Here is a 26,553-nt window from a genome sequence, read left to right on the forward strand (position 1 = left end):
AGAGCCTTTCCCTGGCTCCCGTTGGAGCCCAAGGAATTCCTTAACCAGAGCCTGTCCCGGTGTGGATTTCTGTTGTGTCCTTGGGACTGTGTGGGTGTTTGGGATCCTGTTCCCGCGTGCTCCAAACCCAACTCCTTCCACCCTCTCCACAGGGGCTTTCAATGGACCTCTTTCTCAGCGTGGGGCAGCCACCTCCACGAGCCTTCTGCCCCATCTTAACAGCTCCTTCGGCTTCAGCAAATACAGGATCGCACCCTCATCATTTATTTTTTTAAAAGGGAGGGGGGAAAGCAAGACGACAAAAGAAAGGCAGAGCTCGGGTTGTTTTTTTGTTTTGTTTTTCAATTGCTTTTTTTATGAAAAAGGATCGCACATAATTCGGCAACAAACAGAATGCAAAAAGGGGGGGGTGCGAATCAAAAACATAAAACAACAGGGGGGGAGAAAGGGACAAAAAACCTGGCTCCTTTCCTCTCGATTGTCTGCAAAATATCCTTGTGTTCCATAGAAGGCAATGGGCAGTTAAGTGCTTTCTATTTAACATTCACATAAATTCTCTTTCTCTCTCTCTCTCTCTCTCTCTCTGCATCTCTCTTCAAACATCTGCTCACGCAAGGTTTGCTTCCACAGATACAGTACGCAGTTCGTGTGTAAGCAACGTTTTGGATCTCCTGTTTCCCCTGTGTTCTCTTCTCTCTCTCTCTTTTTACAGTCACAATCCAACGGGAAATAAAAAATAAGACTCTAAATGTCAGACTGTGTTTTGCTTTTATAATTTCATAATTTTTTTTCACAGTTTTTTTTAAAAAAGTTTATATATTTATATATATTTATATATTTATACTTTATATTTATAATTAAAAAGTTGAATCCATTTTTGCTTCTTCTCTTTTCCCCCCTCTCCTTTCCTTTCTCTGTTTTTAAAGTTTTGATTTGTTTTCTTTAAAGAGCTTATAATACAGGGATGGTGTGGGTGTGTGAGTGAGTGTGTGTGTGTGAAAGGGGCACATTACGAGTCTTTTGGTACGTTAAAACTGTACAGAGTGACTGATGTTGCTTTTAGAAATATTATCCACCAAAGTCTTCGGAAAGCCGGGAGAAGGCAGGAAGTAGAGCACCACTGTGGTTCTTTAAAAGGAGGGGATTGCAAAATTTGGGGAGATGGGATGGCGCCTCTCTCCACGGCTACAGGTCTGTGGTATTTCTCTTTGTACCAGGTAGTTTTAAAAAAAAATACATCTGTCCGAGTTAAGTGAAGTAACTTCCCTCTGTAGTGTTCGAATTGTACACTCTGTTCAGGGCAGAAACAATCGTGGCGTCTTGGGCTTGTAGTGTGTGAGGTTTCTTAAGTGCAAAAACACTGTGTCGTCATTCGAGTCCTCTGCCTCCGTCCCTCAAAACCAACCTACTCTCTGGTCGTCCCTACTTCAAGTGGGCTTCTTACCCTGCAAAGTCCAGAGCTGTTGACCCAGAAAGGGAGGTGGAAAATGGCAGAGATCCAGGGGCGAATTAATGGACACTCACAAACTTTGGGGGAGGAAAACAATCTGATTCGGCGTGTGCTGGGTCCGCACTTAGCTCAGCGCAGGATCCCGCCATCCTGCAGAGGGCGGGAGGGAGGAAACGTGAGGTTTCTGCAAGTGCCAGTCTCCTCCTTGCCCTTCGTAAGTAGTGCCGGGGGGGGCACGGAGAAGTGGGGTGGGAGGCGAGCTGAGGCATCTTTCTGTGGGTCCAGAAGACGTAAAAAAGAAAAGAAAAATAGGAGGAAAAAGTGTTTTTCTGGGTTCCTGAAGAGGCAGCAGCAAATGACCAGCAGCAAAACACGATTCTTCTCCTCCCAAACTGTGTAATATTATTCAGAGAATATCTGATGTTTCCAAGCAGGACTGGGCGACTTACATTCAACTTACACGAGGAAGGGAAATGCTGTTGTTTGGGAGACAACCCCCCAATGGTTGGAGAAGTGGGGCTGGCCCAAAAATAGAGGGGGGGGGTTCTCTCCATGCTGTGAAAATGGTTCAGCACCTTATCTCCTCGCCTGTCTGCTCAGCTCCTCGTAACCTAAGAGGGATGTCGGCTCACAGTTCTTTGCGCCCAAGCGACCCCCTGCCCCTCTTGCGACCGGAGATTTCGGGGCTGCTCCCCTGTATCAGTGCCCTGCTAGAGAGCGGAGAGGAGGTCCTTTGAGGAGAGAGAGTCAACAACAAAGTGTTCCTTAACTGGCAGTCAACGCACGGTTTGCCCCCTCCCTGCCCTGGCAAAAGTCGGCTGGCGAGGGAAGGTGGGACGGGTCGCCTTGGAATCGGAAAGTCCAGAAAAAAACATGACCAGTGTCCTGAAATATCCTATGGAAGTCTGAACCCGAGGGAAAAGTTCAGGGGTTGTGGTCACAAAGCCAAGGGGCAGAATCCGATCTGCCATTTCTTCTCCTGCAAATCTGTTCCCTTCTTCTACAGGAGAGACAAGCGGTTGGATCTCAGCTGATTTCGGGAAATCCCTTTGGGCAAGGCGAACCTCTTTCGTTTTACGGAACCTGTCTAGTCGCAATGCGGCTTGGCGCTTAAACAATCATGCTGTCGTCGGAAACAGGCACATTAACTTCTCTTCTGCCCCGCTCTGCTCCCTCCCCCCCCCTCGGACAGGGGTGGGTGGGCTGTATTGATCCGAATGCTTTGGGAGTGCCGGGGTGCCTCCCGGAATTCCCTTTCCCAGAAGCGGTTAGCAGATGACCGGCACCCCGTCCGTGTTGAAGATCATGCCCGTGGTGGGCTCGTACGTCCCCGCTAGGTAGTAGAGGTCCTCGCTGTCCTGGTACTTCTTGGTCTTCAACATCTGCTCGTACTCCTCCAGGTCGACCACCAGACATTTGTGCGAGATGGTCTGGACGTCGTTCTCGTCCACGTGCGAGGACTGGTACAGCGCTCGCTGGGGGAGGAATGACAAAGGGAGAGAGAGGGAGGAGAGAGTCAGCAGGCAGTTTGGAACACACCTCTGGGCTGCGGGTATCCAAAGAGGGAGGGGGGGAGAAATACCAGAACCGGTCCACCTATTGGACAAAATGAGCCAATGGCCTCAGGCAGTGGGAGGCTCACTCCCCTCTTGGTGGCGGCAGGGAATCTTGGCTTTTTTTGGTCCCTTAGGCCTCTTAAGTACCTATCCTGCATAGGACTGGCAGGAGATGCCAGACAGCCTCGCCAAGAGAAATGGTGTGCAGGACAAGGCCCTTCTTCACAGTGGCCATAGATAGTTTAACAGTTTTCGTCTGGTGCCTAAAGATATTGCTGCTGCTGCTGCTGTTATATTGAAGGAGCCTCTCCAGCCCCATCATTCAGCCCAGACACTGAGGTCTTCTGGCAGTTCCCTCCCTGCGAGAAGCGAGGTTACAGGGAACCAGGCAGAGGGCCTTCTCGGTGGTGGCGCCCGCCCTGTGGAACACCCTCCCATCAGATGTCAAGGAGATAAACAACTATCTGACTTTTCGAAGACATCTGAAGGCAGCCCTGTTTGGGGAAGTTTTTCATGTTTGATGTTTTATCGTGTTTTTAATATTTTGTTGGGAGCCGCCCAGAGTGGCTAGCCGAATAGGTGGGGTAGAAATAAAAAATTATTATTATTATTATTATTGATCTACCGCCCTATACCTGGAGGTCTCAGGGCGGTTCACAAAATAAGGATTCATATGGGAGACCCTTTTCATTTTGGTGGTGATGCAGTTTGAAACTCTAGCCTGCATCAGTTGGGTAATGTAATGAAGGCACCAGGTGAACATACTGCAAATGAAGAGCCGCCCCAGAGGAAAGCCCCCCCCCCCCTGCAATCTTCAGGAAGGAGTACAGCTCTGCGAAGAGTCAAAAGACCCTGGAACACATCCCAAAGACCAGTTTCAACCACCCACGCCAGCTGCCTTCTCTTACAGCCAGATGGGCGGGTTATAAATTCTTCATCATCATCATCATCATTATGATTACACACCTCCATGAAGTCCTTCCTCTGGCTGGAGGCCTGGAGAGCAGTAGAAAGGCTCCTGTTGGATTTCTGATCCCAGCGCTGCCACCAAGCAGAGTGATGGGACGGTTGGGGTTGGCGAGGAGAAGAGAGGAACAAGAAAGGGAAAACGAGATTAGGAGGCAAAGCCCAGAACTGTTCAAATCATTTTAACATTTCAAAACTTGACTTCCCTCCCTCTCTTTCTGCGGTTCATTTATCTACTTTAAATATATACTCTTAGAAAACTGCAGGTTATTACAATAATCCTGCCAATGCTAGTTTTTATCTGTTTGCAATTTATGTGTGAACATTCAATAAACCATTCGTTTATAAAACGTCTGTTATCTTGATTTCTTATTCTTCCGGTAAGTTTCGCTCCGAGCTAATATATAGAGACCTCCACCCATCGAGCAACCCCCCCAGTGATCCTTGGCTCGTTTCTCAAGGAATCCTTGGTTGATGGTGCTGCGAGATCACGCCTGGGTCTCCTACCTTGCCTTCGTTGAGCTTCTTGCCAGGGTTGGTCTCTTCTGGGTGGTAAAACCATTTCACTCGGACAACCATGTTGTTCCCCCAGGATTCCCACATGCTCTGGATGCGGCCGATGTAGGGCAGGTTGGGGCGGCCGGCCGACAGGAAGACGGCACAGTCTCCAATGCGGATGATCTCCTTTCCGCGGACAATGGCTTTGTAGAAGAGCTTCCGGGCTTTTCCCTTCATCCCACGCCTCTGTGGAATCGAGAGAGGGCAGAGTGGCGTGAGCTCAGAGTCTCTACTCATGGTTTTTTTAGTGTATGTGTTCAGGTTCATTGATATCTTAAGGGTGTAAAAATGAGTACCTCAAATTGTAAAATAGAAAATTTAATATATATTAAATTTTCTGTTTTACAATTTAAAGCACAGTAGAAGCTCGGGTTGCGAACGTGATCCATGCAGGAGGCACGTTCACAACCCGCAGCACCGCGTCTGAGCACGCACAGGTTGCAATCCGGCGCTTCTCTGCACGTGCAAAGTGTGATTTTGCGCTTCTGTCCATGCACAACAGCCGAAACCCAGAAGTAACCCGTTCCGGTACTTCCGGGTTTTGGTGCGTCCGTAACCTGAAAAAACGCAATCTGAAGTGTCTTTAACCCGAGGTATGACTGTACTCATTTTTACATCCTTAAGATATCAACAACTTCCGTTCTTCTCCTTCCATGGTTCATTTTGCATATCATAAATTCCTGTATATTTTACAGAAACGATACCATTCAGTATTCCATTATTACATCCATCATAACTTATTTACACTGAGGTCCAGCTCCGAGGGCCTTCTGGCAGTTCCCTCCAAGCAAGAAGCGAGGCTGCAGGGAACCAGGCAGAGGGCCTTCTCAGTAGTGGCTCCCGCCCTGTGGAAGACCCTCCCATCAGATGTCAAGAAAATAAACAACTGTCTGACATTTAGAAGACACCTGAAGGGAAGTTTTTAAAGTTTTATGTTTTATTCTGTTTTTTAATACTCTGTTGGGAGTCGCCCAGAGTGGCTAGGGAAACCCAGCCAGATGGGCAGGATATAAATAATATATTATTATTATTGTTGTTGTTGTTCACCAAGGCTGTATTTACATTCAGTCACATCCTGTGTCATGCAACCTTTGTAATGTGTGCTAAGATAACACCCCTGAGAAAGTGGGGGGGGGGCAAAAGGTCCCAGCCGAAGACGCAGAGATAAAAGGAAAGACCCCCTGGCAGGAGAAGGAGCTAACCTGGGTGGGCTTCCCAAACCATTTCCAGAGCTGCCTCGCAGGCAGGAAGGCCGCAATCTTGGGCCGGTTCTCCACGGAGGGCAGCCTCTGCCGCTTGGCCAACTCCTTGGTGGTGGGCAGATGGATCCCCTCGCGCTTCTTGGGGCGGGTCTTGCCCCCCGCCTGCTGCTGCTGCTGCTGTTTCTGTGCCGCTTGCTGCTCCTGCTTGGGGCTTTGGGGGTTTGCGGCCGAGCGAGACTTCCCTGCTTGCTTGGCTGCCTTGGCGGGGAGGGTCTGTTGGGCGGAAGAGGCCCCCGCCTGGGAGTCGGCCACCTCGTCGTCCGAGCTACAGGAGGAGTCTTCGTCCGTGGCGGAGGAAGACGACGACGAAGAGGAGGAAGAGCTGGAGCTGGAGGACGAGGAGGAAGAAGTGGAGGACGAGGAGGAGGAAGAAGAAGAGCTGGAGCTGCTGGAAGAAGAGGAGGACGAGGAGTTGGAGGAGGAGACAGGCGTGGAGGCCCGCGAGCTGGCCGAGCTGCTGTCGGGGGCTCCCCCTCCGTTCTTCTCCGCCTCCTCCTCCCCTTCCGAATCGGAGCTGCTGCCGCTGCTGTTGCTTTCCGACTCGTCTCCTGCCGGTCCAGCCTGTGCCTTGTCCTCTTGTTGCTTCGCAGAGTTCTCTCCGGAGCCACCAAACTTCCCCCCAAAGTTCGGGGCCGGAGATTCACCACCGGCCCCCTTGGCCCTGGACGCTTTCTGCCGCTTGGCGTCGGCCACGGGGGTGTAGCTCAGGCCCAGTATGCTTTTGGTCTCCCTCCTGCCAGCCAGGCTGGAGCTGCTCAGCATCCGCATGGCCTCCTTCGTCTTCTTGGTTTTGGGAGACATCACTCCTTCGTGGTCCAGCTTGATGAGGATATCACTGTCGGGGATCTTCCTCTGGGCTTTGGCCGCCGAACCAAACTCTGGTGACTCCTCTGCAGATTTCTCCTTCTTGGACCGGGCTTTGCCAGAGGAGGTGTCTGAAGAGCTGAAGGCCCCCAGGACGCCCGGGATCTCGGTATAGGACTCGTCCCCCCGGGTGTTGCTGAATGCCGGAGGCTGGAAGGCGGTCTGGGCCGGGCCGGGCATCTTGGAGGAGAGCTTCACTTTGCCGCCTTTGCTGTGACGTTTTTCTTCTGTCTGGGAGGAGGTCCTGGCGGGGATCTGCTGCACTTTCTTTGAGCCTTTTGTGCTTTGCTTGCTAAGGCAAACGGGCTTCTCCGGCACAAGGGACGGGCTTGTTGAAGCTTCCCCCTGGCTTGCTTCTTCCTTGAGGACAGCATCTTCTGGAAAGCAGAAAAAATAAAATTAAAACATTTTGGGGGGAAATGGCCTTTGCCCAAGGCCAGAGTGCCTCTAATCTGGATCCTGGAAGGATGTTGTCAAACAATGAGGCAGGCATCTCCAGCTCCCCCAGCCCCCAACCTGGTACCCTTCCGATCATTGTTGGGACTCCAGCTCTCCCATAGTGCTCCAGCTACTGGCCGTGCTATGACTACGGCTGATGGGCATCGTAGCCCAGCAAAAGATCTGGAGAACATCTGGATTGGAGAAGGCAGAGCTGAAGACCCAGGCACAGAAAGAGGTAAGTGAACAGAGACCTCTCTCAAAATACTAAAATCCAAATAGTGTTACAAAGAATGCAGAAGCTGACATGCATAACGAACACATTAACTCTGTTATCTGCATATATTATGATGTGATGTTTGAGAGTGCCTTTCCAAGATCCATTTCTGAAGTGCAGTTCAGTTGACTGTGATATACAGAGAGAGGTGAAGAGATACCCAGGTACATATGGAAGAAAATCCTAGTTGATTTAATCATTTGAATACAACAATAGATTTGAAGGAGAAAAATGCTCCCTCGCTATACTTTTAGATGGCATGACTATTTATGCTCTCTGCAGACACTCTTCTGAGAAGGAGTATTCCTTCCCACAAAAAAAGCAATGCTCTTCCAAGGTAGCCTCTGCCATTTACAGTTCTATTAAAAACAATCAACTTTTTTATAACAGTATGTTGCCTGATTAACTGAAGGTGCCTTTTCAGTCAATCGAAAGCTTTTTAACACGCCAACCTAGACGATCAGAAATTTTTGCTATTATTATTACATTTCTGTCCCGCCTTTCCCCCAGTCTAGGACTCAAGGCAGCTTAGAACACATTGAAACAACATAGATAAAATAAAAAAGCTAAAAACAGATCCAATGTAATCATTTAAAAGCAATTAAATACAATTAAAACACTATAAAAGCTTATCTCTTAAAATAGAGGCAGTAAAAGCAGCTCCAAAGGCCTTTCCTTAAGAAACAGCTCCTGAAGGCATGTTGGAATAAAACAGTCTTCACCTTCCGGCAGAAGGACAACGAGGAGGGAGCCAGTCTGGCTTCCCTAGGCTGGGAGTTCCAAAGTTCCCAGCTACGGAGAGGGCAGTATGCAGAAAGTCCCAGGTTCAGTCCCCAAAGGCATCAGCAAAGAGCAGGTGATGGGAAAGAAATCCTTCTCTCTCTGTTTCCGACCCTGGAGAACCACTGGCAGTTCCTGACTCCAACTCCCATTGGCCTGGGCTAGACTAACCTGGCCTAAGGCCATTTCCCGCATTCCCCAGGGTTTTGCCCTCAGTATTCAAGTCAAGTCAAGTCAAGTTTTATTGCGGCCAAAGCCAGTGACACTAAACACCACAAGATCAGACAACAAGAAATCAACAACAACCTCAGAAAAGAAAAAAGGTTACACAAGGGAACTTCGCAGTGTGCCATTCAACAGAAGAGATTTACGCTTCCTAATTACTAAAGTGCAAAATTTAGCCACCTCATATGATATTGAGCTTGAGGAATCTTCCAGGAGGTATTTTCGAAGAATTTCAGGGGAGGATTCCAAATAATATTGAAGGGGTATAAATTTTGATAGAAGCGGTAAAATTAGTTGAACTCGTTCTTCACTATAAAATTCGCAAAATAGAAGAATGTGTGTGACAGATTCTACCTTATTAGACATACAAGGGCAGAGACGTGCATGCATTGGAACCCGCGTGAATTTGCCGTACAGCACTGCTGAGGGCATTGTCTCAAAGCGGGCTCTAGAGAAAGCCCATCTATAGGCTTCGTTAGTGATGTTAGTTAAGTAAGGGGCAGCTGCAAAATTAGGCCAAGCTTTTAAACATCTATACGTCCCTCAGTATTTCCACCCGCTAAAGAAGCTGCCGCCTCGTACCAGCTTTCTGTTTAGTGCTTGGTTTTCTCCCACGCCCTTTGCCTTTGGACGCCGCTGGCTCCTCGGACCCCGGGCCACTGCCCTCCTTCCCTTCCCCGGTATCCTTGCTGGACTTGCGGCTGCGGCGTTTTGTGCTGGGCACCAGGAGAGCGGGAGAAGGCTCGGCACCTGAAAGAGACCAACAGCTACTCTTGGCATGCGCTGCAAAGACACACAGAGAGAGACACGCACTCCACTCCCCCCAGCTCAACAAGGATTTATTCAAACTGAGACTCCCACCTGCGGAGGGAATGCAAGCAGGTGTTCAATGTGGGGTGGCCAGCAGCTCAGAACCTGCATGGAGACCCACAAGTTCTGGGGTTCCATTTATTAAGGGATTACAGATCAAAACGTCCCCGGACCTCCAATGCAGACCTTATTAGGCTTATGTGATAGGCCTGCTAAGGACCCAAATGATCACAAATTGATTCCCCAGCTTTGATTAGCAGCCTAGCCCATCGTAGCCGAATTCTGGAAGAAATTTAGATTTTTCTAATTTGGGTTACTGGTAAGCAAAGGGTTTGGAGAGTGGCTTTCTTTGAGAAGTGAACCTGTAAGATGAGAATGCAAAGAGGTCAAAGAAAGCACAGGCCTTTGGTTGATTTACACCCTATGCCCTTTTAATATGTGTTTTTTTTTTTGTAGGGGGTGAGGAGCTATTGAGTTGTTTTAATTTTTATTATGTATTCTGTGGTTTTATATATTGATTTCATTCTGTGAACTGCCCTGAGACTCCCGGGTTTAGGGCGATATATAAATTCAATAAATAAGAAAAAGGAAATCCATTTGTGGAGATCCTTTATTGAATGAGGAACGGCTAAGGGAGCTGGGCATGTTTAGCCTGGAGAAGAGGAGGTTAAGGGGTGATAGGATAGCCATGTTCAAATATATAAAAGGATGTCACATAGAGGAGGGAGAAAGGTTGTTTTCTGCTGCTCCAGAGAAGCGGACACGGAGCAATGGATCCAAACTACAAGAAAGAAGATTTCACCTAAACATTAGGAAGAACTTCCTGACAGTAAGAGCTGTTTGACAGTGGAATTTGCTGCCAAGGAGTGTGGTGGAGTCTCCTACTTTGGAGGTCTTTAAGCAGAGGCTTGACAACCATATGTCAGGAGTGCTCTGATGGTGTTTCCTGCTTAGCAGGGGGTTGGACTCGATGGCCCTTGTGGTCTCTTCCAACTCTATGATTCTATGAATATGTGAATGTGCAAACCACTAATAGACTAGCTCCAACCCAATGCACATCTGGTTCTTTTAGACATGATGGGTGTATGAATTAGAATCACTGAGCTGGGAAAGAACCCCAGATGTTATCTAGTCTAACCCTGCAATGTAGGAATAACACATATTGAATCCCTTTTCTTCACTCTGTTCCTGCTGCAATCAGGTCCTATGAATATGCTTTGAATGTGCTGATGACATAAAGCTTTCTTGGGGAGGCAAAGTGAATGCTTTTTTGGGGGGGAGACACACAAGGGGATCGTATGTTTCTGGGTTCCCATTACCAGCCTATTGTGGGGAAATGAGGGGCATCAGGAGGGAAAAGGGAACTGGGCTTCTGTCCTGTTGTGGGGCAGTGAGGAGGGCTGAGAGGAGAGATGGGCTCTCCAACCTCTCTTCTAAATGCCCGATAATCCTATTCTGCAACAGAAGGGCCAAACTCACACTGGATCTTGTAATCCGGCGGAAGGAGCCGGATGTGGGACAAGGGGATCCGGCCTGTGTCGCCATCATCGAACTCCACTGTTATCAGATCCCCGTCTTCCTCCTGATCATGAGCCCCTTTGGATAGAAAAGGAAATGATTGTCGTCAGAACACACACACCTTCTGACTGCTAAGTTCACTCTGCAGATTTTATTATTATTTAAATCGGATTTTTAAAACGAAATGCTTTTGGAGGAAAAATCTTTCTAAAGATAGCTTTCTATTTAAGTTACATTTTAGTCCAAAGGCTATTCATCAGGAAATAAGGATTTGTTTTAAGTTTTCCATGTGCTAAAACTCAGTCCAAGTTTGTTTGTTTTTAAATGCTTAACCACATCACTTAACAAACATGGATACATATGCTATAATGTTATTGTTTTAGCTAAATAAATTGTTGAAATTGTTACTAATGGTTATTTTTCTCCTTCCACTAAAGCACAGCAGAAAAGTTGTCCAAATATAAACAGTTAACTTATTGAACCTCACAATAATTTCATAATTATCGGCCTATGTATTTCTAATAGTATAACCGAATCAGTAATTTTTGATATAACTGTAAAAACTACTCTGAAAATTTATTATTCCAGAAATGAAACCTTCATCTGGTTGTAAATATTAAGATTATACCAGCAAGGATGAGTATTTTTGTAAAAAAGAAAAGAAAAAAAGATGTAAATCAAGTCTTACTGACTAGTGATTTAAATCGTGATTTAAATCGATTTGATTTAAATCAAATCCACCCTGCTTTAGAGCACCTTTGACTCCCTCGTCACCTGACTGAATTACGGTCTCACCTCGTACGACTGTCCCTGGGTAGAGGCAACGATACTGTTGGCTCCAGTAGGCGGCGATTCGCGTGCCTTCCGGGAGGAATCGCACCGAAGGAGGTTTCACGTCAATGATCTGTGCAGAAGGAGGCATCCGTTAGCTCTTGTTTTTTGCCCAGGGGTGAGCAAAAGGTAGATCGGGGTGGCAACACGGGAACAGGGCCTTTTCAGTGGTGGCTCCCCGTTTGTGCAATGCTCTCCCCAGAGGCTCACCTGGCACCATCATTACATGTCTTTAGATGCCAGGCAGATACATTCCTCTACAATCAAGCCTGCGGCTCTTAACTATCCTTTTATCCTTTTAATGTTTTTTGGGGGGGCAATTCCTAATTTTTAACTGAATTTATCTGGTTGTATTTTGTACTGTTAAGTCACTTGGGGACTTTTTGTATTTGTAGAAAGCAACTAAGAAATCTAATAAATAAGAATAAAAGCCGGAGCTCCACCAACACCAGCCCAGGTGTCTTGTGACGCCCCTCCCTGCTCTTCCCACCTCCTTTCCCCAAAGGCAACATGGAGTGTCCGTCTTCCTAGAAAACTAAGGGGTCCCACTTACTGCTTCCTGCAGCAGCTGTTCCAGACAATAAATGTGGGGTCGGTTTCCTCGCTCTCCTTCCACCACCACTCGGTATCTGAAACGCAGAAACCCAAAAAGCAACAGTGAAGGAGGAGGAGGAGGCTAAGAAACATCGAAAAGTCAAAACAAAACCATCAGAGAGAGATTTTTGATGCCCAAGAACGCTTTGCAAGCCGGTTTCCTTGGGAAACAATTGCTTCGGGCCGATCTGTGCAGAATGGCAATTCGAGCCACCCAATTTCCAGTTGCAGGAGGAGATATTTATCAAGCTGGAAATATTTGCAGCATGGTTCGTCATTCTTAAGCCAGAGATTATGGGCGGAGATAAACGGGAAAAAGCTGTCTTTTGGCCCCAAAGTCAGAAGCAGTGGATATTTAGTGGTACTCCCCTGGTTGATAATTAGAAACAGATAGAAATAGACCCAAAACTACAAAGCTAGATTTTTTTTTTAAAAAAAAATTAAGAGCCAGAGGCTGTCATGGCATTTAGCATGTGGCTCGCTTTTGCACAAAGCCTGCTGGAATTTTTGCTGCGAACGTATGCAGGCACCAAGGTATGTTATTGTGCGCTTAAGAGAACCATGTAAAAGCCCAAACTCTGCGTTAATCAAAGCTGGACTCAATGGCCTTGCACAGATAAAGCACGTTCATAATTGTGCAAGTGGCAAAAAAAAATTGTTTTGCATCTATCTTAAAATGGCAGTAGATGAAAATACAGTAGGAGCTGCGGGGTGGGAGAGATGTCTATTCAATGTGATGTTGGATGCAAAATACACTACTATATTCTAACAGCTTGTTTCTGCAACAGGGTTAAAGGCAGCTGGTTCATCTGCTATGTGGGTCTTTATGGTTTCTCGATGGCTGCAGGGACCACTGTGTCAAAAAGTGGCCTGGGAGTTTAATCAGTAAATAAAGTGAGCGAGGTTTGTACTGCTTAATGGCATTTGCCTTCAACAGGTTGCTGTCAGTTTGCATTTCTTGGTGCAGAAAGTATTGATCTGATGTGTAGAGATCTTTCCTATTCTAATTAATTCAAGAGGATTCTGGAAGCTTCTCTGTGTGAAAGAGACCAGCAGAAGGTTCCTGATGTTTGGGTTATTCCTTCCGAGAAGCTGAGTACAGTTGGCTTAAGCTGGTTCTGTTATCTCTTCTGTCAAGGTCATGCTGACTATAAAAGTAAGGCCAGAAGGAGCCCGGGTTTCACTTTCTCAATATCTCTTCCTTCGGTTGTGGTGTTCTATATATAGTGTTAAGGTTTAGTCTTATTATAAATTATTACAAGTTTAAGTTAAGTCTGCTGCAACTGGATTTCTTATGGACGGTGCCAATCCTGAATTTATTGGATTTGTAATCATTATGCTCATTCGCCTTCAGTAGCAGTCAGTGATGGATTTCCGTATAAGCTAAACAAGCTATAGCTTAGGGCTCCACTCTCTTGGAGGCTCCCAAAAAAAATTAAAGGGAAAAAACACACCTGGATGTACATTTTCAAAATACAAAATAAGTTCAACAATTACTTTATAAAATACATATTTTGTTATGTGCAAATGGCTTTAGATACCTATTAGGTCCATCAATTACCATATAGCATATATTCAACGCAAAAAACAGCGACAATTTGTTGTTGACAAAGGACAGCTGGACATAGAAAGGGCCCCATTATCTTCAGTAGCTGAGGGCCTCATCAAACCTAAATCTGGCTGTGGTAGCAGTAAAGCTCTGCTGGATGAAATACAATTGCCTCTGGTCTATTTTGGGGGAATCCTGCAACGTGTTTCAAGTTTCTACTTTGCTAACTATACACTGGAGTTCTGTTCTGGATCACTATTGAGTAGAATTCCAGGACAGTTGATTGTCATCATTTTGCCCTACTTCGGATTATACTGTATTTTTCGCTCCATAAGACGCACCTGACCGTAAGACACACTTAGTTTTTAGAGGAGGAAAACAAGAAAAAAAATATTCTGAACGAAACAGTGGATGTATGATTTTTGTGGTTCATGCTGTGGCCACAGACATGATATGTGATGTGATGGTGAGTTTGGGGTGACCCAATGCAAAAATCCTGAAGATCCATGGGCTTTTACCTCCCCCCTCCCAGGCAGCCTCCTTTATCTCTAGCATCCCTTATCTCCCTCCTGATCGCTTGCTGATCAGCTGCTCAGAGGCTTCGTTTCAACACCCCCTTCCCTCTTTTTTTTTTTTTTTAAAAAAAAGCACGATCTGCTTTTCGCCCCTGGAAAATTTGGCTCCAGGGACCACACATTCGCTCCATAAGATGCACAGACATTCCCCCTCACATTTTAGGAGGAAAAACGTGCGTCTTATGGAGTGAAAAATACGGTAAGTCACAGGCAGGAATCTCGGTGGGTTATTTCCGTGCCCACCATCCCCAGGGATCAGAGAGCTTTGGGCTTAAGATGTTGCTGGACAACAACTCCCAAGGCACCATGACTTTCCAAGCACGTAGCGCCCGTCCTTTTTCTTACATGTCAGGAGAGTGGACGGTCTTCACGTGGCCGGCGTAGAGGAGCTTGTCATCCATGGGGATGAGGACTCTCAAACCATCCTTTAGCTCGTCTTTGTCGATGATGCAAGAACGGGGGGCTGGAGGGCGACAGAGGGAGGGAGGGAGGGAATTAGCAGCACTTTCAAAGGCAGCAGAAATCTGCACCCATGTTACCTATGGCATACGCAGCCTTCTCCTTTTTTATTTATTTTTTTACATACATACAAAGAAGAAAACATTTAAATGAATTATAAAATTACAAAAACACAAGAGCAACTCTTGCCTCCTGGGGTCTCCAGCACCTGGCATTCAGAAGCACTGATGCCCTCAACTGTGGAGGCAGAGGAGCAGAGTTATCCTGGCAGAGGAGCAGAGCTATCCATAGCCCTCTCCTCTCCTCTGAATTTGTCTAATTCTCTCTTAAAGCCAACCGAGTTGGTGGCCACACTGCCTCCTGTGGCAGGGAGTTCCACTGTCTTTGGAACAACGTTCCTGAACTACGTCTGAAAGCAGCCCCTGTAACTGCCGGGTGAAACTGAAGGACCACAATGATTATGCCAAAATGGCTAAAGTGACTGGAAGGATAAGAAATCAGGAAGACCAAAATTTTAATAAGGAACGGGGGAAACTGATAACTTATCTTAAAGACCATTGTAAACAGTTAAAATCATGAGGATTGGAATGATCACTTGTAGTTTAATGGTGAATTTTGGACACAGTGGAGAGGTAAAATATTTGGATCATCATTAATAATAATAATAATAGGACCCACAAAGGGGACGAGGGAAATCCAAGAGATTCCTCGCAATCTGGTTTTTATGATCTGTGTTTGATATATGACTGTAAGATTTTAATCTGAAAAACCAAATAATTTTTGTTTAAAGGATCACAAAGATGGCTACCCCCAGCCCTGCAAAATAATAATAATAATAATAATAATAATAATAATAATAATAATAATAATAATAAAATAAAAAAGAGGTGGGGGGAGAATACAAACACTCCATGTGGACTGAAAGTTCTTGGAACTGTTTGCAGCCTTTTGGACGGGGCAGGAAGAAATCTAAGGAACCAGGAACCATCTCTCACCCGGAGTCAGCGGCCTCTCCAGGAGCAAACTGAGTGGCACATTCTCATCCTCCGAGAAGCTGCTGTCCTGGTTGGGCTCAAAATCCTCTTCGGCAGCCATGCTCTCCATCAGTTTGCTGACGGCGCCTCCTTTCCCTCGGTTCTGGGCAAGGGACAGAGCAAGCGGGGGTTAGAAAAGCCTTTCTGCCAAGACCCACAGCCCTGGGGCAAAACTTTTCCTGAAGCACCAACTCTCCTCTTCCTCCCCAGCAACCCCCATTCCATCCTCTAGCTTTTCCAAATCTCTCCGTTATCTGCGTTTATTTCCCTCCCCTCGACTGAAATGGCACCGTGGTTTGTGAAGGGCACCAATCTTGGCTAGGGGCCCCAATTCTCCTTGTGGAGCCAGAATCCCTAGGGTTTATGCAAAACAAATGCAATACCGTGAAAATCCCCAAAACGAGAAGTAATCAACACGAAATATTATCTTATAGAATTAAACTAAATAACAAAAATCAAAAAGTTTAAGGAAAAAAATTAGAAAAACCTAGAATTGAACAAAGCCTTAACGGGATGCCGGCTACAAACCTCGTTTCACTGAACTATTCAGTTTCCTCAGAAGGAAATAGAGAAATCATAAACCTTAAATGACCAAATTCAAAGAAAGGGGGTAAATCTCCCAAAAGGTCTGAAGTACTATAATCCTAGCTCAACCTAGGTGAAGCAAAGCGCAGTAATAAAGGATTGAGGACTCAGAGGTACAGTTTCTAAAACTGAGTTTACAAAAAAGGTTTGAAAACCTAAATGGCAAGTTTTAGACAAAGCCCAACTTAGAGGAAGCCAAGCACAGTAATAAAGAGTTGAGGACTCAGCTGCGAAAATTTTTGTATTGCCTTTACAAAAAGGTTTTTTTAAAAAAACACCCTAAATGTACAAATTCGAAGAAAGGAATACAAGATAAGTTGTTTTAGATTTTAAACTAACTCAAGAACAGGGCTATCCCTGTTGGTTTATATGTGTTGCCACTGTGCAGTGCTAGGGAATGTGTTCGGAAAGGACTCGTAACGCTGTCCTACATGCCAGGTAATGAAATTCCTGCTGATTTATTGTCCAAGGTTGTTCCAAGGGATCAACACTGTACCTATGTACAGAAACTGGGTTTGTACTGAGATTGTACGGACACACTGCCCAGTGGTGTTCACAGAAAGGGGGAGGATGTTGGTTTCTGTGAGCTGCCACTGTGCAGTTGCTTGGGGTCACAGGACTCTGTTTTGCATTCCAGAGATTCCAGGCTATTGGAAGTCTCACGGAAGACAGGAGACGGATGTGATGTTACTGGTTTCCTGTTCCTTTGTATTTCAGTTGCTCTCTGCTCTCACAGAGAGAGGATGTTTCTTTTCTGTCTGCATAGTTAGAAATAAAATGCTCTTTGCAATGTGGCTCATACTATCTCGGCTCCTTCCCTGCGTGCTGGATACTCTGTGTGATGGGGAAACGTGCTTGGAGACTCATCAAAGGCTCAGGTTGTTAATCACGTCGGAGGACTCAACCAGAAGAATCGCTCGGTCGAACGCAAGTCCGACAATCCCTAGGGTAGCTTAACAGCCATTCCCCTCTTCCGCCCAGGGAACTCTGGGAAATGAATAGGGGTCTCCTCACAAACCTCAGCGCACGTAACCAACTACAGCTCCCAGAATCCTTTGGGGTGGGGAGCCATGGCTGTTTTGGCACCGCTGTGCTTTAAATGTATGGTGTGGTAATAGCCGAATTCTGGGAGGGACAGAGATGCTTCTGCAGCCCCCTGTGTGGTTGTGGAGCAGGAGAAGCACCCAGGGTGGCGCATGGGGGCTGCCCAGCGCCGGCTCCGAGGAGGCTTTGGAAACAGCTGCTGCTTCCCCAGTGGTACCCAAGACCCAGAAGACCAGGAAACTCCTCTGAGGATGGACTGGGGTGCAGGGATCAGGGTGGCATTCCTTGCGGGTGCAATATACTAAGGGCCGAGAGCGCAGAAAAGGTGTCCAAAATCACAGTGGGCACCAAATCAACCTTCCCATGGAACCTTCCTTTATTTTTCTATGGAATTCCAACCCATAGGTGCAATTAGATCGGGGTAGGCAAACTAAGGTCTGGGGGCCGGATGTGGCCCAATCGCCTTCTCAATCCAGCCCATGGAATCAGTGTGTTTTTACATGAGTAGAATGTGTCCTTTTATTTAACATGCATCTCTGGGTTATTTGTGGGGCACAGGAATTTGTTCATTCCTCCCCCCAAAAAAAATCTAGTCCGGCCCCCCACAAGTTCTGAGGGACGGTGGACCGGCCCCCTGCTGAAAAAGGTTGCTGACCCCTGAATTAGATGCTTTCTGAAATCTCACAAGCTACGGGGGGGGGCAAAGTCCGGGGGCAGGGGGCAGTTTGAGCAACCTTGACTGTACCGCCCCCCCCCCGTAACTAGCAAAACCAGAAGCCCATCATGCAAAACAACAAAAACTGCAGAGTGAATTATGCAACACAGCAGAAACGTGTGCAAATTCCCCCCTCCCAACATTGATATTATTCAGAATAAATTATGCAAAACGGCAGAATGCATTATGCAAAGTAAGAGCGGGGAAATTTGCAGAGCTACCCTGTATGAATACTTCAGATCTGACCTACACATTTTTTGTGGGGCAGCTGGTTGCTGAAGTGGATTCTACCACTTCGAACCGGGGGGTGGGGGTGGATGGAGGTGCCGTTTTCAAATGCTCCTCCACACATCTAAGAGGCGCTGCCAGCCTGTGTGAAGACCTCACCTCTTTCTTCACTTCTTTGGCTTTGGCCTTGCTTTTGCTTTTCTTGCTGGAGCCCAGGGAGCTGGTCAGGCTGCCTCGGGCGTCAGGCATGGAGCTGGCAATGCCCGGAGGCGAGAGGGAGGAGGACGAGGACGAGGAAGACGAGGAGGAGGAGGAGGAGGAAGAGCAGAAGGGGCCTTCTTTGCTTTTCTTCTTCTGCACAATGGAAATAAGAAGGGAAAGAAAGTTCTCTGTCAATCAGTCTTGCTGGTCAGCAGGAAGGGAAAGGCAGGTGGTCAGTGAGTGCGACTCAAGAGGAGCAGGGGGAACAAAATCTGCCTGGGACTCCTATCCCTTTTTACCTTGCCCAGCCCTAGTCTCAGGTGTGGGGTGGCTGCCTGTGATTTGCTCCAAGGTGCGGGGAACTCAAGGCAATCAAATGCTTTAATTATGTTCTGCACCCCTGCCCTGTTTAAATATTATGCCTACACAGCCGTACCTTGGTTTTCGAACAGCTTAGTTCTCGTACGTTTTGCCTCCCAAACGCCACAAACCCGGATGTGAGTGTTCCGGTTTGCCAACTATTTTCGGGAGCCGAAATATCAGATGGGGCTTCCGATTGGCTGCAGGAAGCTCCTGCAGAAGCCGCGCTCTGCTTTCCAAACGTTTTGGAAGTCAAACAGATTTCTGGAACGGATTCTGTTCGACTTCCGAGGTACGACTCTACTACAAACAGTCCCAGTCGCTACCTCCAACAAATTCACATACCTTTGGGTTTTATGTCTCGTTTCCCCCTGACAACAATCCATAATTGCATATGGACTACAGTCATACCTCGGGTTACAGCCGTGGTTTTTTGGATTATGGACCACCAAAACCCGGAAGTACTGGAATGGGTTACTTCTGGGTTTCAGCAGTCGCGCATGTGCATGGGCAAAAGCGCCGAATCGCAACCCGTGCATGCGCAGACGTGGGTTGAGAATGCTGTGGGTTGAGAACGTGCATCCCGCACGGATCACGTTTGCAACCCAAGTGTCCACTCTATGTATATTGTCGCCAGATCCTGTCTGCTAACACTGCGTTTTGCAGAATTTTGTACAGCCTTTCCCTTTTGCACCTCGTGGTTCGTACCTTGCTGAGCTCCTTCCTTTCTTTCCCTTTGCCTCCGTCTTTCTTGGGGCTGAGGGGCGTTCCCTTCACGCAGCGCCCGGCGGCTTTGGCCACGGGGGTGGAGCTGGTCTGCGCTGTGGAGGCCAGCCCGGCCGAAGAGGCCGTGGCGTCGTGGAGGAAGATCCGCTCGCTGCGCCGGCGGCTCCAGAGGTCGTCGTCGCTCGCCTCCAGCCCGAACTCGAAGCTCAGGTCCTTTGGGGACTTCAACTTCTTCAGCTTCCTGCTGCTCTTCTCGGACGCCATCTTGGCCCTCTCCAAGCTGCCTGCAGAGGTAGCGTCCATTGCGCTCCCTGGCTGGGTGCCTGGGGCACTGCCAGCTTCCGCCAGCCCCTTCTTCCCACGCAGGAGGCCGGAGGGAGACTTCTTCCTGATCTTCACCTCACTCTCAGAGTCCGTGTATTCAAACTCCGTCCCTAAACGTGGAGAAAAGGGGCAGTCAAACCAAGCAACTCGACTGAACTTGGCAAGGTGCGTTCCTGGTCAAGGGCCAAAATCTGCATTTTTGTTTTGGAAGCAAAGAAGCAGGGCCTTTGCTGAGGTGGCCTCTGTAATGGCCTCTACAGCGGCCGGCTCCTCCCTTTAGATATATATATATATATAGATACACACACACACACACACACACAGTGGTGCCTCGCAAGACGAAAAGAATCCGTTCTGTGATTCTCTTCGTCTAGCGGTTTTTTCGTCTTGCGAAGCAAGCCCATTGAAGGATTAGCGGATTAGAGCTATTAGCGGCTATTAGCGGCTTATCTGCTGATCGGATCAGCTGAAAAGCGGCTTAGCGGCTTAGAAAAAGGGGGGGAGGAAAAAAAACCAGCAGGAACTCGCAAGACATTTTCGTCTTGCGAAGCAAGCCCATAGGAAATTCATTTTGCGAAGCACCTCCAAAACGGAAAACTCTTTCGTCTAGCGGGTTTTCCATCTTGCGAAGCATTCGTCTTGCGGGGCACCACTGTATATATTTTTCAATTAAATTTTCTAAATTACATTTTGAAATATTCATTTAAACAACCTTAAAGCAATGACTTCCCTTCTTCTCCTTCCGTGGTTCATTTTGTTTACCATACATCCCTGCATATTTTACATGAACTAACTAAACCATTCAGTAATCCATTGTTACATCCATCAAAACTTATTTACACCGTTGGATTTAGCTTAAGGCTACCAGCATTTTTAAAATAAACACAATAAACGACCAGCTCCTCCCTTATACGACCTTCGAAAAGGTCTTTCGGAGGCTGGCTTGATAGGTAACCGCTTTGACTCGCTGTTTCCCGGCTGCTGAATTTGCTGCGGTGGTTTTATATTGCCCCATTGCATTTCTATGTAAACAGCCAAGAGGCTAGGAAAGGCAGTATATAACAATATTATATATACGTACCACCTTTCACAGCATAGCTCCAAGGCACCTGGCAGCTCAGGAAGATGGCTTATGTTGCAAAAACACACATTGCACATCCCTCCCCCGGGGAAAATAGAAAAAAATACGGATTCTCAGACTTTGGCGTGTGTGTCAAACCATTCAGAAGACATCTGAAACAAGGGGAACTGCCCCCAAATTCTCTCTCTCTCTCTCTCTCTCTCTCTTCTTTGAAGATATTTATGTGGAAAAGGTTTGACTTTCAGGAGCTCGGACCTTATTTTGACACGCCTAGCCAGATGTTTAGAAAGTTAATGAGAGTTTTAATCTTGTTGCCTATTGCTTTATAAACGTTCTGAAGTTTTAAATAATTGTGGTTCATATTTGTTATTGATAACTTTACTGTTTCTTCTTCTTCTAGGAACCTCTTTGAAGTTTGTAGAAGTTTGTTATGCTTCCCTCCCCTTATGGTTTTGATCTATGGGCTACATTTAAAATGAGGCTGCATTTTAAGTTGTATTTTAACCTGTATTTTAAATTGGTTCCCCCCCTCCATTATGTTTTTACTGTATATTTTACTGGTGTTAGCCGCCCTGAGCCCGACTCTGGCCGGGGAGGGCAGGGTATAAATAATAATAATAATAATAATAATAATAATAATAATAATAATAATAATAATGTGTGTTTACAATCAAACAGAAGGCCAGTTGTCTGTCCCAATACCCTAAAGCCCAAAGTCGTTTTACTGGCTCTTTCCTTGCATTCTCTTTCAACCGCGAGTCGTGCTTTGAGCCGCAGTCTCCTGGACAAGCGGTTGGTTGGTTTTGAAGCAAAATCAAAACCAAGCAAGCCCCTAAAAGAATCATTTTTGGCCCCAGAGTGGAAGTCAGAGCTCGTAAGCCTCCGGATGGGGGTCTCTCCTTCCAGTGTGCAGCGGCAAAAGAGAGGAAGGGGAAACTGGACCAGCTGGAAGGTGTGAATCTAAAGAAAGCCGTCTACCTGGTTGAGCTTCCCAATGCCGGATCCCCACCCTTGCACCCCCTGTTTCTCCCCCTTACCTCACAGACTGAGGGGGGAGAGACCCCCCCAAGGAATTACTGGACCCCATGAATCTCTCTGGCTTCCTTCTACCAGAAAGTCTTTTGCTAGCCTGAACCGACATCTCCGTTTCCACATCCAGAAGGAAGGCCAAATTCAGGAAATGAGACTGTGGAAATCCCCCCCCCCCCCCAGCGCCGCTCTCGGACCCACAAATGGGTCACAAGGTCCTTCTGCTTTTGAGGCGGAGACCTAAGCCTTTGTTTTCTCCAAGCCACGGGTATTTTTCTCAGAAATCCCCCTTGGCTCTGTTCCGACGGTGGGCTCTCTCGCTCCCTTATTCTCAAATGCGTATTTTCAAAATTAAGTTTCCGCTGCGTAAAAGGCGAAAGATTTATACGATCTGAGGCGAAACCAGAGTAAGAAAGAGTGAGGATTGGTTTGAGAAGATACTGAATTATTTGAGTAGGTCTGAACAATTTGGGGGCAATTAAAATGTTAAAAGTTTAAATAAACCTTGTGGAAGGAGGAGTGTTAAGGTATATAGAAGTGTACATATGAATATGTTATTATTGAATACTATTGAATATGTATATTATTGAATATGTATATTATTGAATATTGTATACCCAATGTATCAGCCGCATGGAGGGTTTCACTGTGTTTTAGTGGTTGGTAAAAAATTTATATAAAGTTTCTGCTGCGGACATTACTGAGGGATTGAGGAGATCTAGATCACTCTGGAACAGGGGCAAAGAAAATACCTAAATCGATTCATCCCCCAACTAGAGATGGAAAATCCTGGGGGGGGGGAAATGCCCAAAAAAAGCCCCCCCCCCATTTCCCTGGTTTTTTTCCAGACCTTCCGATCTCTAGTTCCGACCAGAATCCCCAGCCGCCCAAAATCAGCAGTGCTCACCTGGGGCCAGGAAGAGAGCAAAACAAAGACTTTCCCACACATTTTTTTTCAAAGCCTGAAGGACAAAGTTGCATTAGGTAATAATAATAATAATAATAATAATAATAATAATAATAATAATAATAATAATTTATTATTTGTACCCCACCCATCTGGCTGGGTTTCAAAAGCCATTCTGGGCGGCTTCCACAGAGACCAGAAATACACTAAAATGTCACACATTAAAAACTTCCCTGAATATTACTCAATTGTAATTATTATAAAGGCTTAAAGCCTAAGAGGGAGGGGGGAATCTGCGCCAAGGTGTCCTTGATTATGAAAAAAAAATGAATTTTGCAATCCATATGAAGAATTCAAACCCTCACATTTTTGCATAATTTAATCTTCCGGTTAAGAAGCCGGACACTGAAGGATCTGGGGGCTGAAGCTTCCTGATCACCAAATGAAGGTGAATAATTCAGGGCCTTAGGGTGAAGGGCAGGTAATCAATAAGAAGGGAGGAGGAAGATGCAGACAACCCGTTTCCCCACAAATCTGTTTGCTTCCAAAATGTTTGCCCTTGCACAGTTATGGTAAGTCCATTTATACATCACTGCTGTATCCAAAATCTTTTTTTAAAAAATCGTTCGGAAATGGGGTATTTCCAATACAAAGAGATGTGTGCCTTTGCTGAAGTCAAAATAATAGTTGATGGACTATGCTGAAATGGCAAAACTAACTGGAAGGCTCAGAAACCAAGAGGACAAGAACTTTAAAAAAGAATGGGGAGTTTTTAATTTACTTAGGAGACCATTGTAAGCAGATGAAAACATTAGCAGGATTGTAATCACACTTGTAAGGTAACAAAGACTATGGACAATTTAGATGGATTTTATCATGTGGATAATGGAATGATAATGCAGTTGTAAATGTCGACACGAAGACCCAAGGAGGGGTTGGGGGGAAGTCTCGAGATTCAGAGTTACATTACATATGGATATATAATTGGTTTTGTTTTAAAATGATATTTGTAAAATCAAATAAAAAATATTTCAAAAAATAAATAATAATAATAATAATAATCTATTTTTACAACCATCTCTAGCTGTCCTCCAGTATAGTTCAATATAGTTTAATAATACGTTGGAAGTTTAATAATATGTTGATAATATTAATATATGACTGCAAGCACTTGCAATCGTTTTTAATGATTTCTGTGCAATTTTACATGCATTTACTTACCAAGCAAGACTAACTTATATTAACTTAGCCAAAATATACTATGAATTCCCAAGACATGTTCTGACTTTTTTGCACCCCTCACTTTTTTGCAATTTGAAAGTGAGAAATTCAACAGGCCCTATTGTTGTAGGGGCCACCTGGAACCGGAGAGAAAGGGCAGAAATACATTCAATAATCATCATAATTACCCCTGAAATAGCCCTGGGTTATTGCTCTGTGGTTATTGAATGTTGACCTGAGTGTTGAGATGATGGAAACTGAAAACCAGGGACAGAATGGAGAACAGAATGGAGCAGCTGGAAAAGGAGGGAGGAGGTAAGACCCCCTTGCACCCACAACCTCCTTCTCCATCCCCCTTTAATCCCCCTTTAGGGCCTTTGCCACACCTATATACCTTTGGGGACATTGAGATGCCACAGGAGAGCATCTCAGACCAAACCCAGGTTTCTATCTCCTTGCAACGGAGGGAGATGTGCAAAGATAGAGCAGCGAGAAGCGAGAGGCTAAAAATAAGGCAGGCGTCCTTTCCCATTCCAAATTCCGCTATAATTCCATTATCATTTAATACATATTAATAAAGGGGGACTATAAATGGAGCCTTTTTGCAGAGCTGCCTGCCTTCGAAAGATGTTGCCCTGGGGGGACTTATCCAGCCACGGGCACACGAGGGAATTTGAAAAAGTGAAATTTCCATTATTCATGGAGGAAGCCCCAGACAGGCGGTGGTGAGCTGTTGCCAGATGGGGCCGCCTCTCCAGCCCAGCTCCCCTGTCCCAGGATTCATCCCCGGACTTTTGCATAGACCTAAACCAGGATGGGACGCGGGTGGCGCTGTGGGTTAAACCACAGAGCCTAGGACTTGCCGATCAGAAGGTTGACGGTTCGAATCCCCGCGACGGGGTGAGCTCCCGTTGCTTGGTCCCTGCTCCTGCCCACCTAGCAGTTCAAAAGCACGTCAAGTCCAAGTAGATAAATAGGTACCACTCCGGCGGGAAGGTAAATGGTGTTTCTGTGCGCTGCTCTGGTTCGCCAGAAGCGGCTTAGTCATGCTGGTCAAATGACCGGGAAGCTGTACGCCGGCTCCCTCGGCCAATAAAGCGAGATGAGTGCCACAACCCCAGAGTCGTCCACAACTGGACCTAATGGCTACAAGGGGTCCCTTTACCTTTAAACCAGGATAGGTTAATGTAGGAATGAGCCCTGCCCTGGGTCAGACCACTGGCCCATCTAGATATGTCCTGGGTTTCCTCTTACTGCCACCAGGATTTATGGAAGACCTTCATCCCACCCTCTTTAACTGGAGGTCCTGGTTGCCCAGATGAAGGTCATTCTGTCCAGCCAAGCTCTACTTCTCTTTCAAATCAGAACTAGTGAAGGTGGCGAAGGTCCTGTGTGAGTGCCTGGAGGCGGTTGGAGGATGGATGGCGGCTAAGAGATTGAGGTTGAATCCTGACAAGTCAGAAGTACTGTTTTGGGGGACAGGAGGCGGGCAGGTTTGGGGGCAACTGTGCCCCTGAAGGACCAGGTGCGCAGCCTGGGAGTCATTTTGGACAGCTGTCCATGGAGGCGCAGGTCAATTCTGTATCCAGGGCAGCTGTCTACCAGCTCCATCTGGTACACAGGCTAAGACCCTACCTGCCCGTGGACTGTCTCGCCAGAGTGGTGCATGCTCTGGTTATCTCCCACTTGGACTACTGCAATGCACTTTATGTGGGACTACCTTTGAAGGTGACTCAGAAACTACAACTGATCCAGAATGTGGCAGCCAGACTGGTGACTGGGAGCAGCCCTGAGACCACATAACACCAGTCCTTAAAGACCTATGTTGGCTCCCAGTACATTTCCAAGCACAATAAAGTGTTGGTGCTGACCTTGAAAGCCCTAAATGGCCTCGGTCCTGTATACCTGAAGAAGCGTCTCCACCCCCATCGTTTTGCCAGACCCTGAGGTCCAGCTCCGAGGGCCTTCTGCGAGAAGTGAGGTTACAGGGAGCCAGGCAGAGGGCCTTTTCGGTAGTGGCACCCACCCTGTGGAAGGCCCTCCCATCAGATGTCAAGGATACAACTATCTGACTTTTAGAAGACATCTGAAGACATCTGTTTAGGGAAGTTTTTAATGTTTGATGTTTTATCATGTTTTTAAATATTCTGTTGGGAGCCACCCTGAGTGGCTGGGGAAACCCAGCCAGATGGGTGGGATATAAATTTTTTATTATTATTATTATTATTATTATTATTATTATTATTATTATTATTATTCAGGTTGGAGGAAGAACAAATTTTAAACTTGTGGGTTCTGTTTTGTGTTCTCCTAGCAGGCATCCCCAAACTCGGCCCTCCAGTTGTTTTGGGACTACAACTCCCATCATCCCTAGCTAACTGAAGCA

At 46.4% G+C, this 26,553-nt stretch overlaps 1 protein-coding gene across 3 annotated transcripts in view; it reads right to left on the reverse strand.

The window, feature by feature from the left end:
* Positions 1–321: 321 nt before the first annotated feature.
* The window catches only part of TNRC18 (trinucleotide repeat containing 18), a 118,871-nt gene continuing 92,639 nt past the window's right edge, over positions 322–26,553 (reverse strand). For 2 of the 3 annotated variants that reach the window (XM_081169316.1, XM_081169314.1), the window contains 12 exons: positions 19,588–20,039; positions 18,478–18,672; positions 15,708–15,849; positions 14,599–14,716; positions 12,089–12,164; positions 11,500–11,608; positions 10,666–10,782; positions 8,959–9,126; positions 5,733–7,033; positions 4,480–4,716; positions 3,973–4,047; positions 322–2,925 (listed from right to left, as the gene is read on the reverse strand). In XM_081169316.1, the coding sequence (XP_081025442.1) occupies positions 2,719–2,925; positions 3,973–4,047; positions 4,480–4,716; positions 5,733–7,033; positions 8,959–9,126; positions 10,666–10,782; positions 11,500–11,608; positions 12,089–12,164; positions 14,599–14,716; positions 15,708–15,849; positions 18,478–18,672; positions 19,588–20,039 (3,197 nt within the window). In that variant the 3' untranslated portion in view covers positions 322–2,718. The remainder of the gene's footprint in view (positions 2,926–3,972; positions 4,048–4,479; positions 4,717–5,732; positions 7,034–8,958; positions 9,127–10,665; positions 10,783–11,499; positions 11,609–12,088; positions 12,165–14,598; positions 14,717–15,707; positions 15,850–18,477; positions 18,673–19,587; positions 20,040–26,553) is intronic. The other variant, XM_081169315.1, reaches the window with a different exon arrangement.

The sequence above is a fragment of the Podarcis bocagei genome (genome assembly GCF_964188305.1).
Source record: "Podarcis bocagei genome assembly, chromosome: 14".
In the NCBI taxonomy this organism is placed as follows: Eukaryota; Metazoa; Chordata; class Lepidosauria; order Squamata; family Lacertidae; genus Podarcis; species Podarcis bocagei.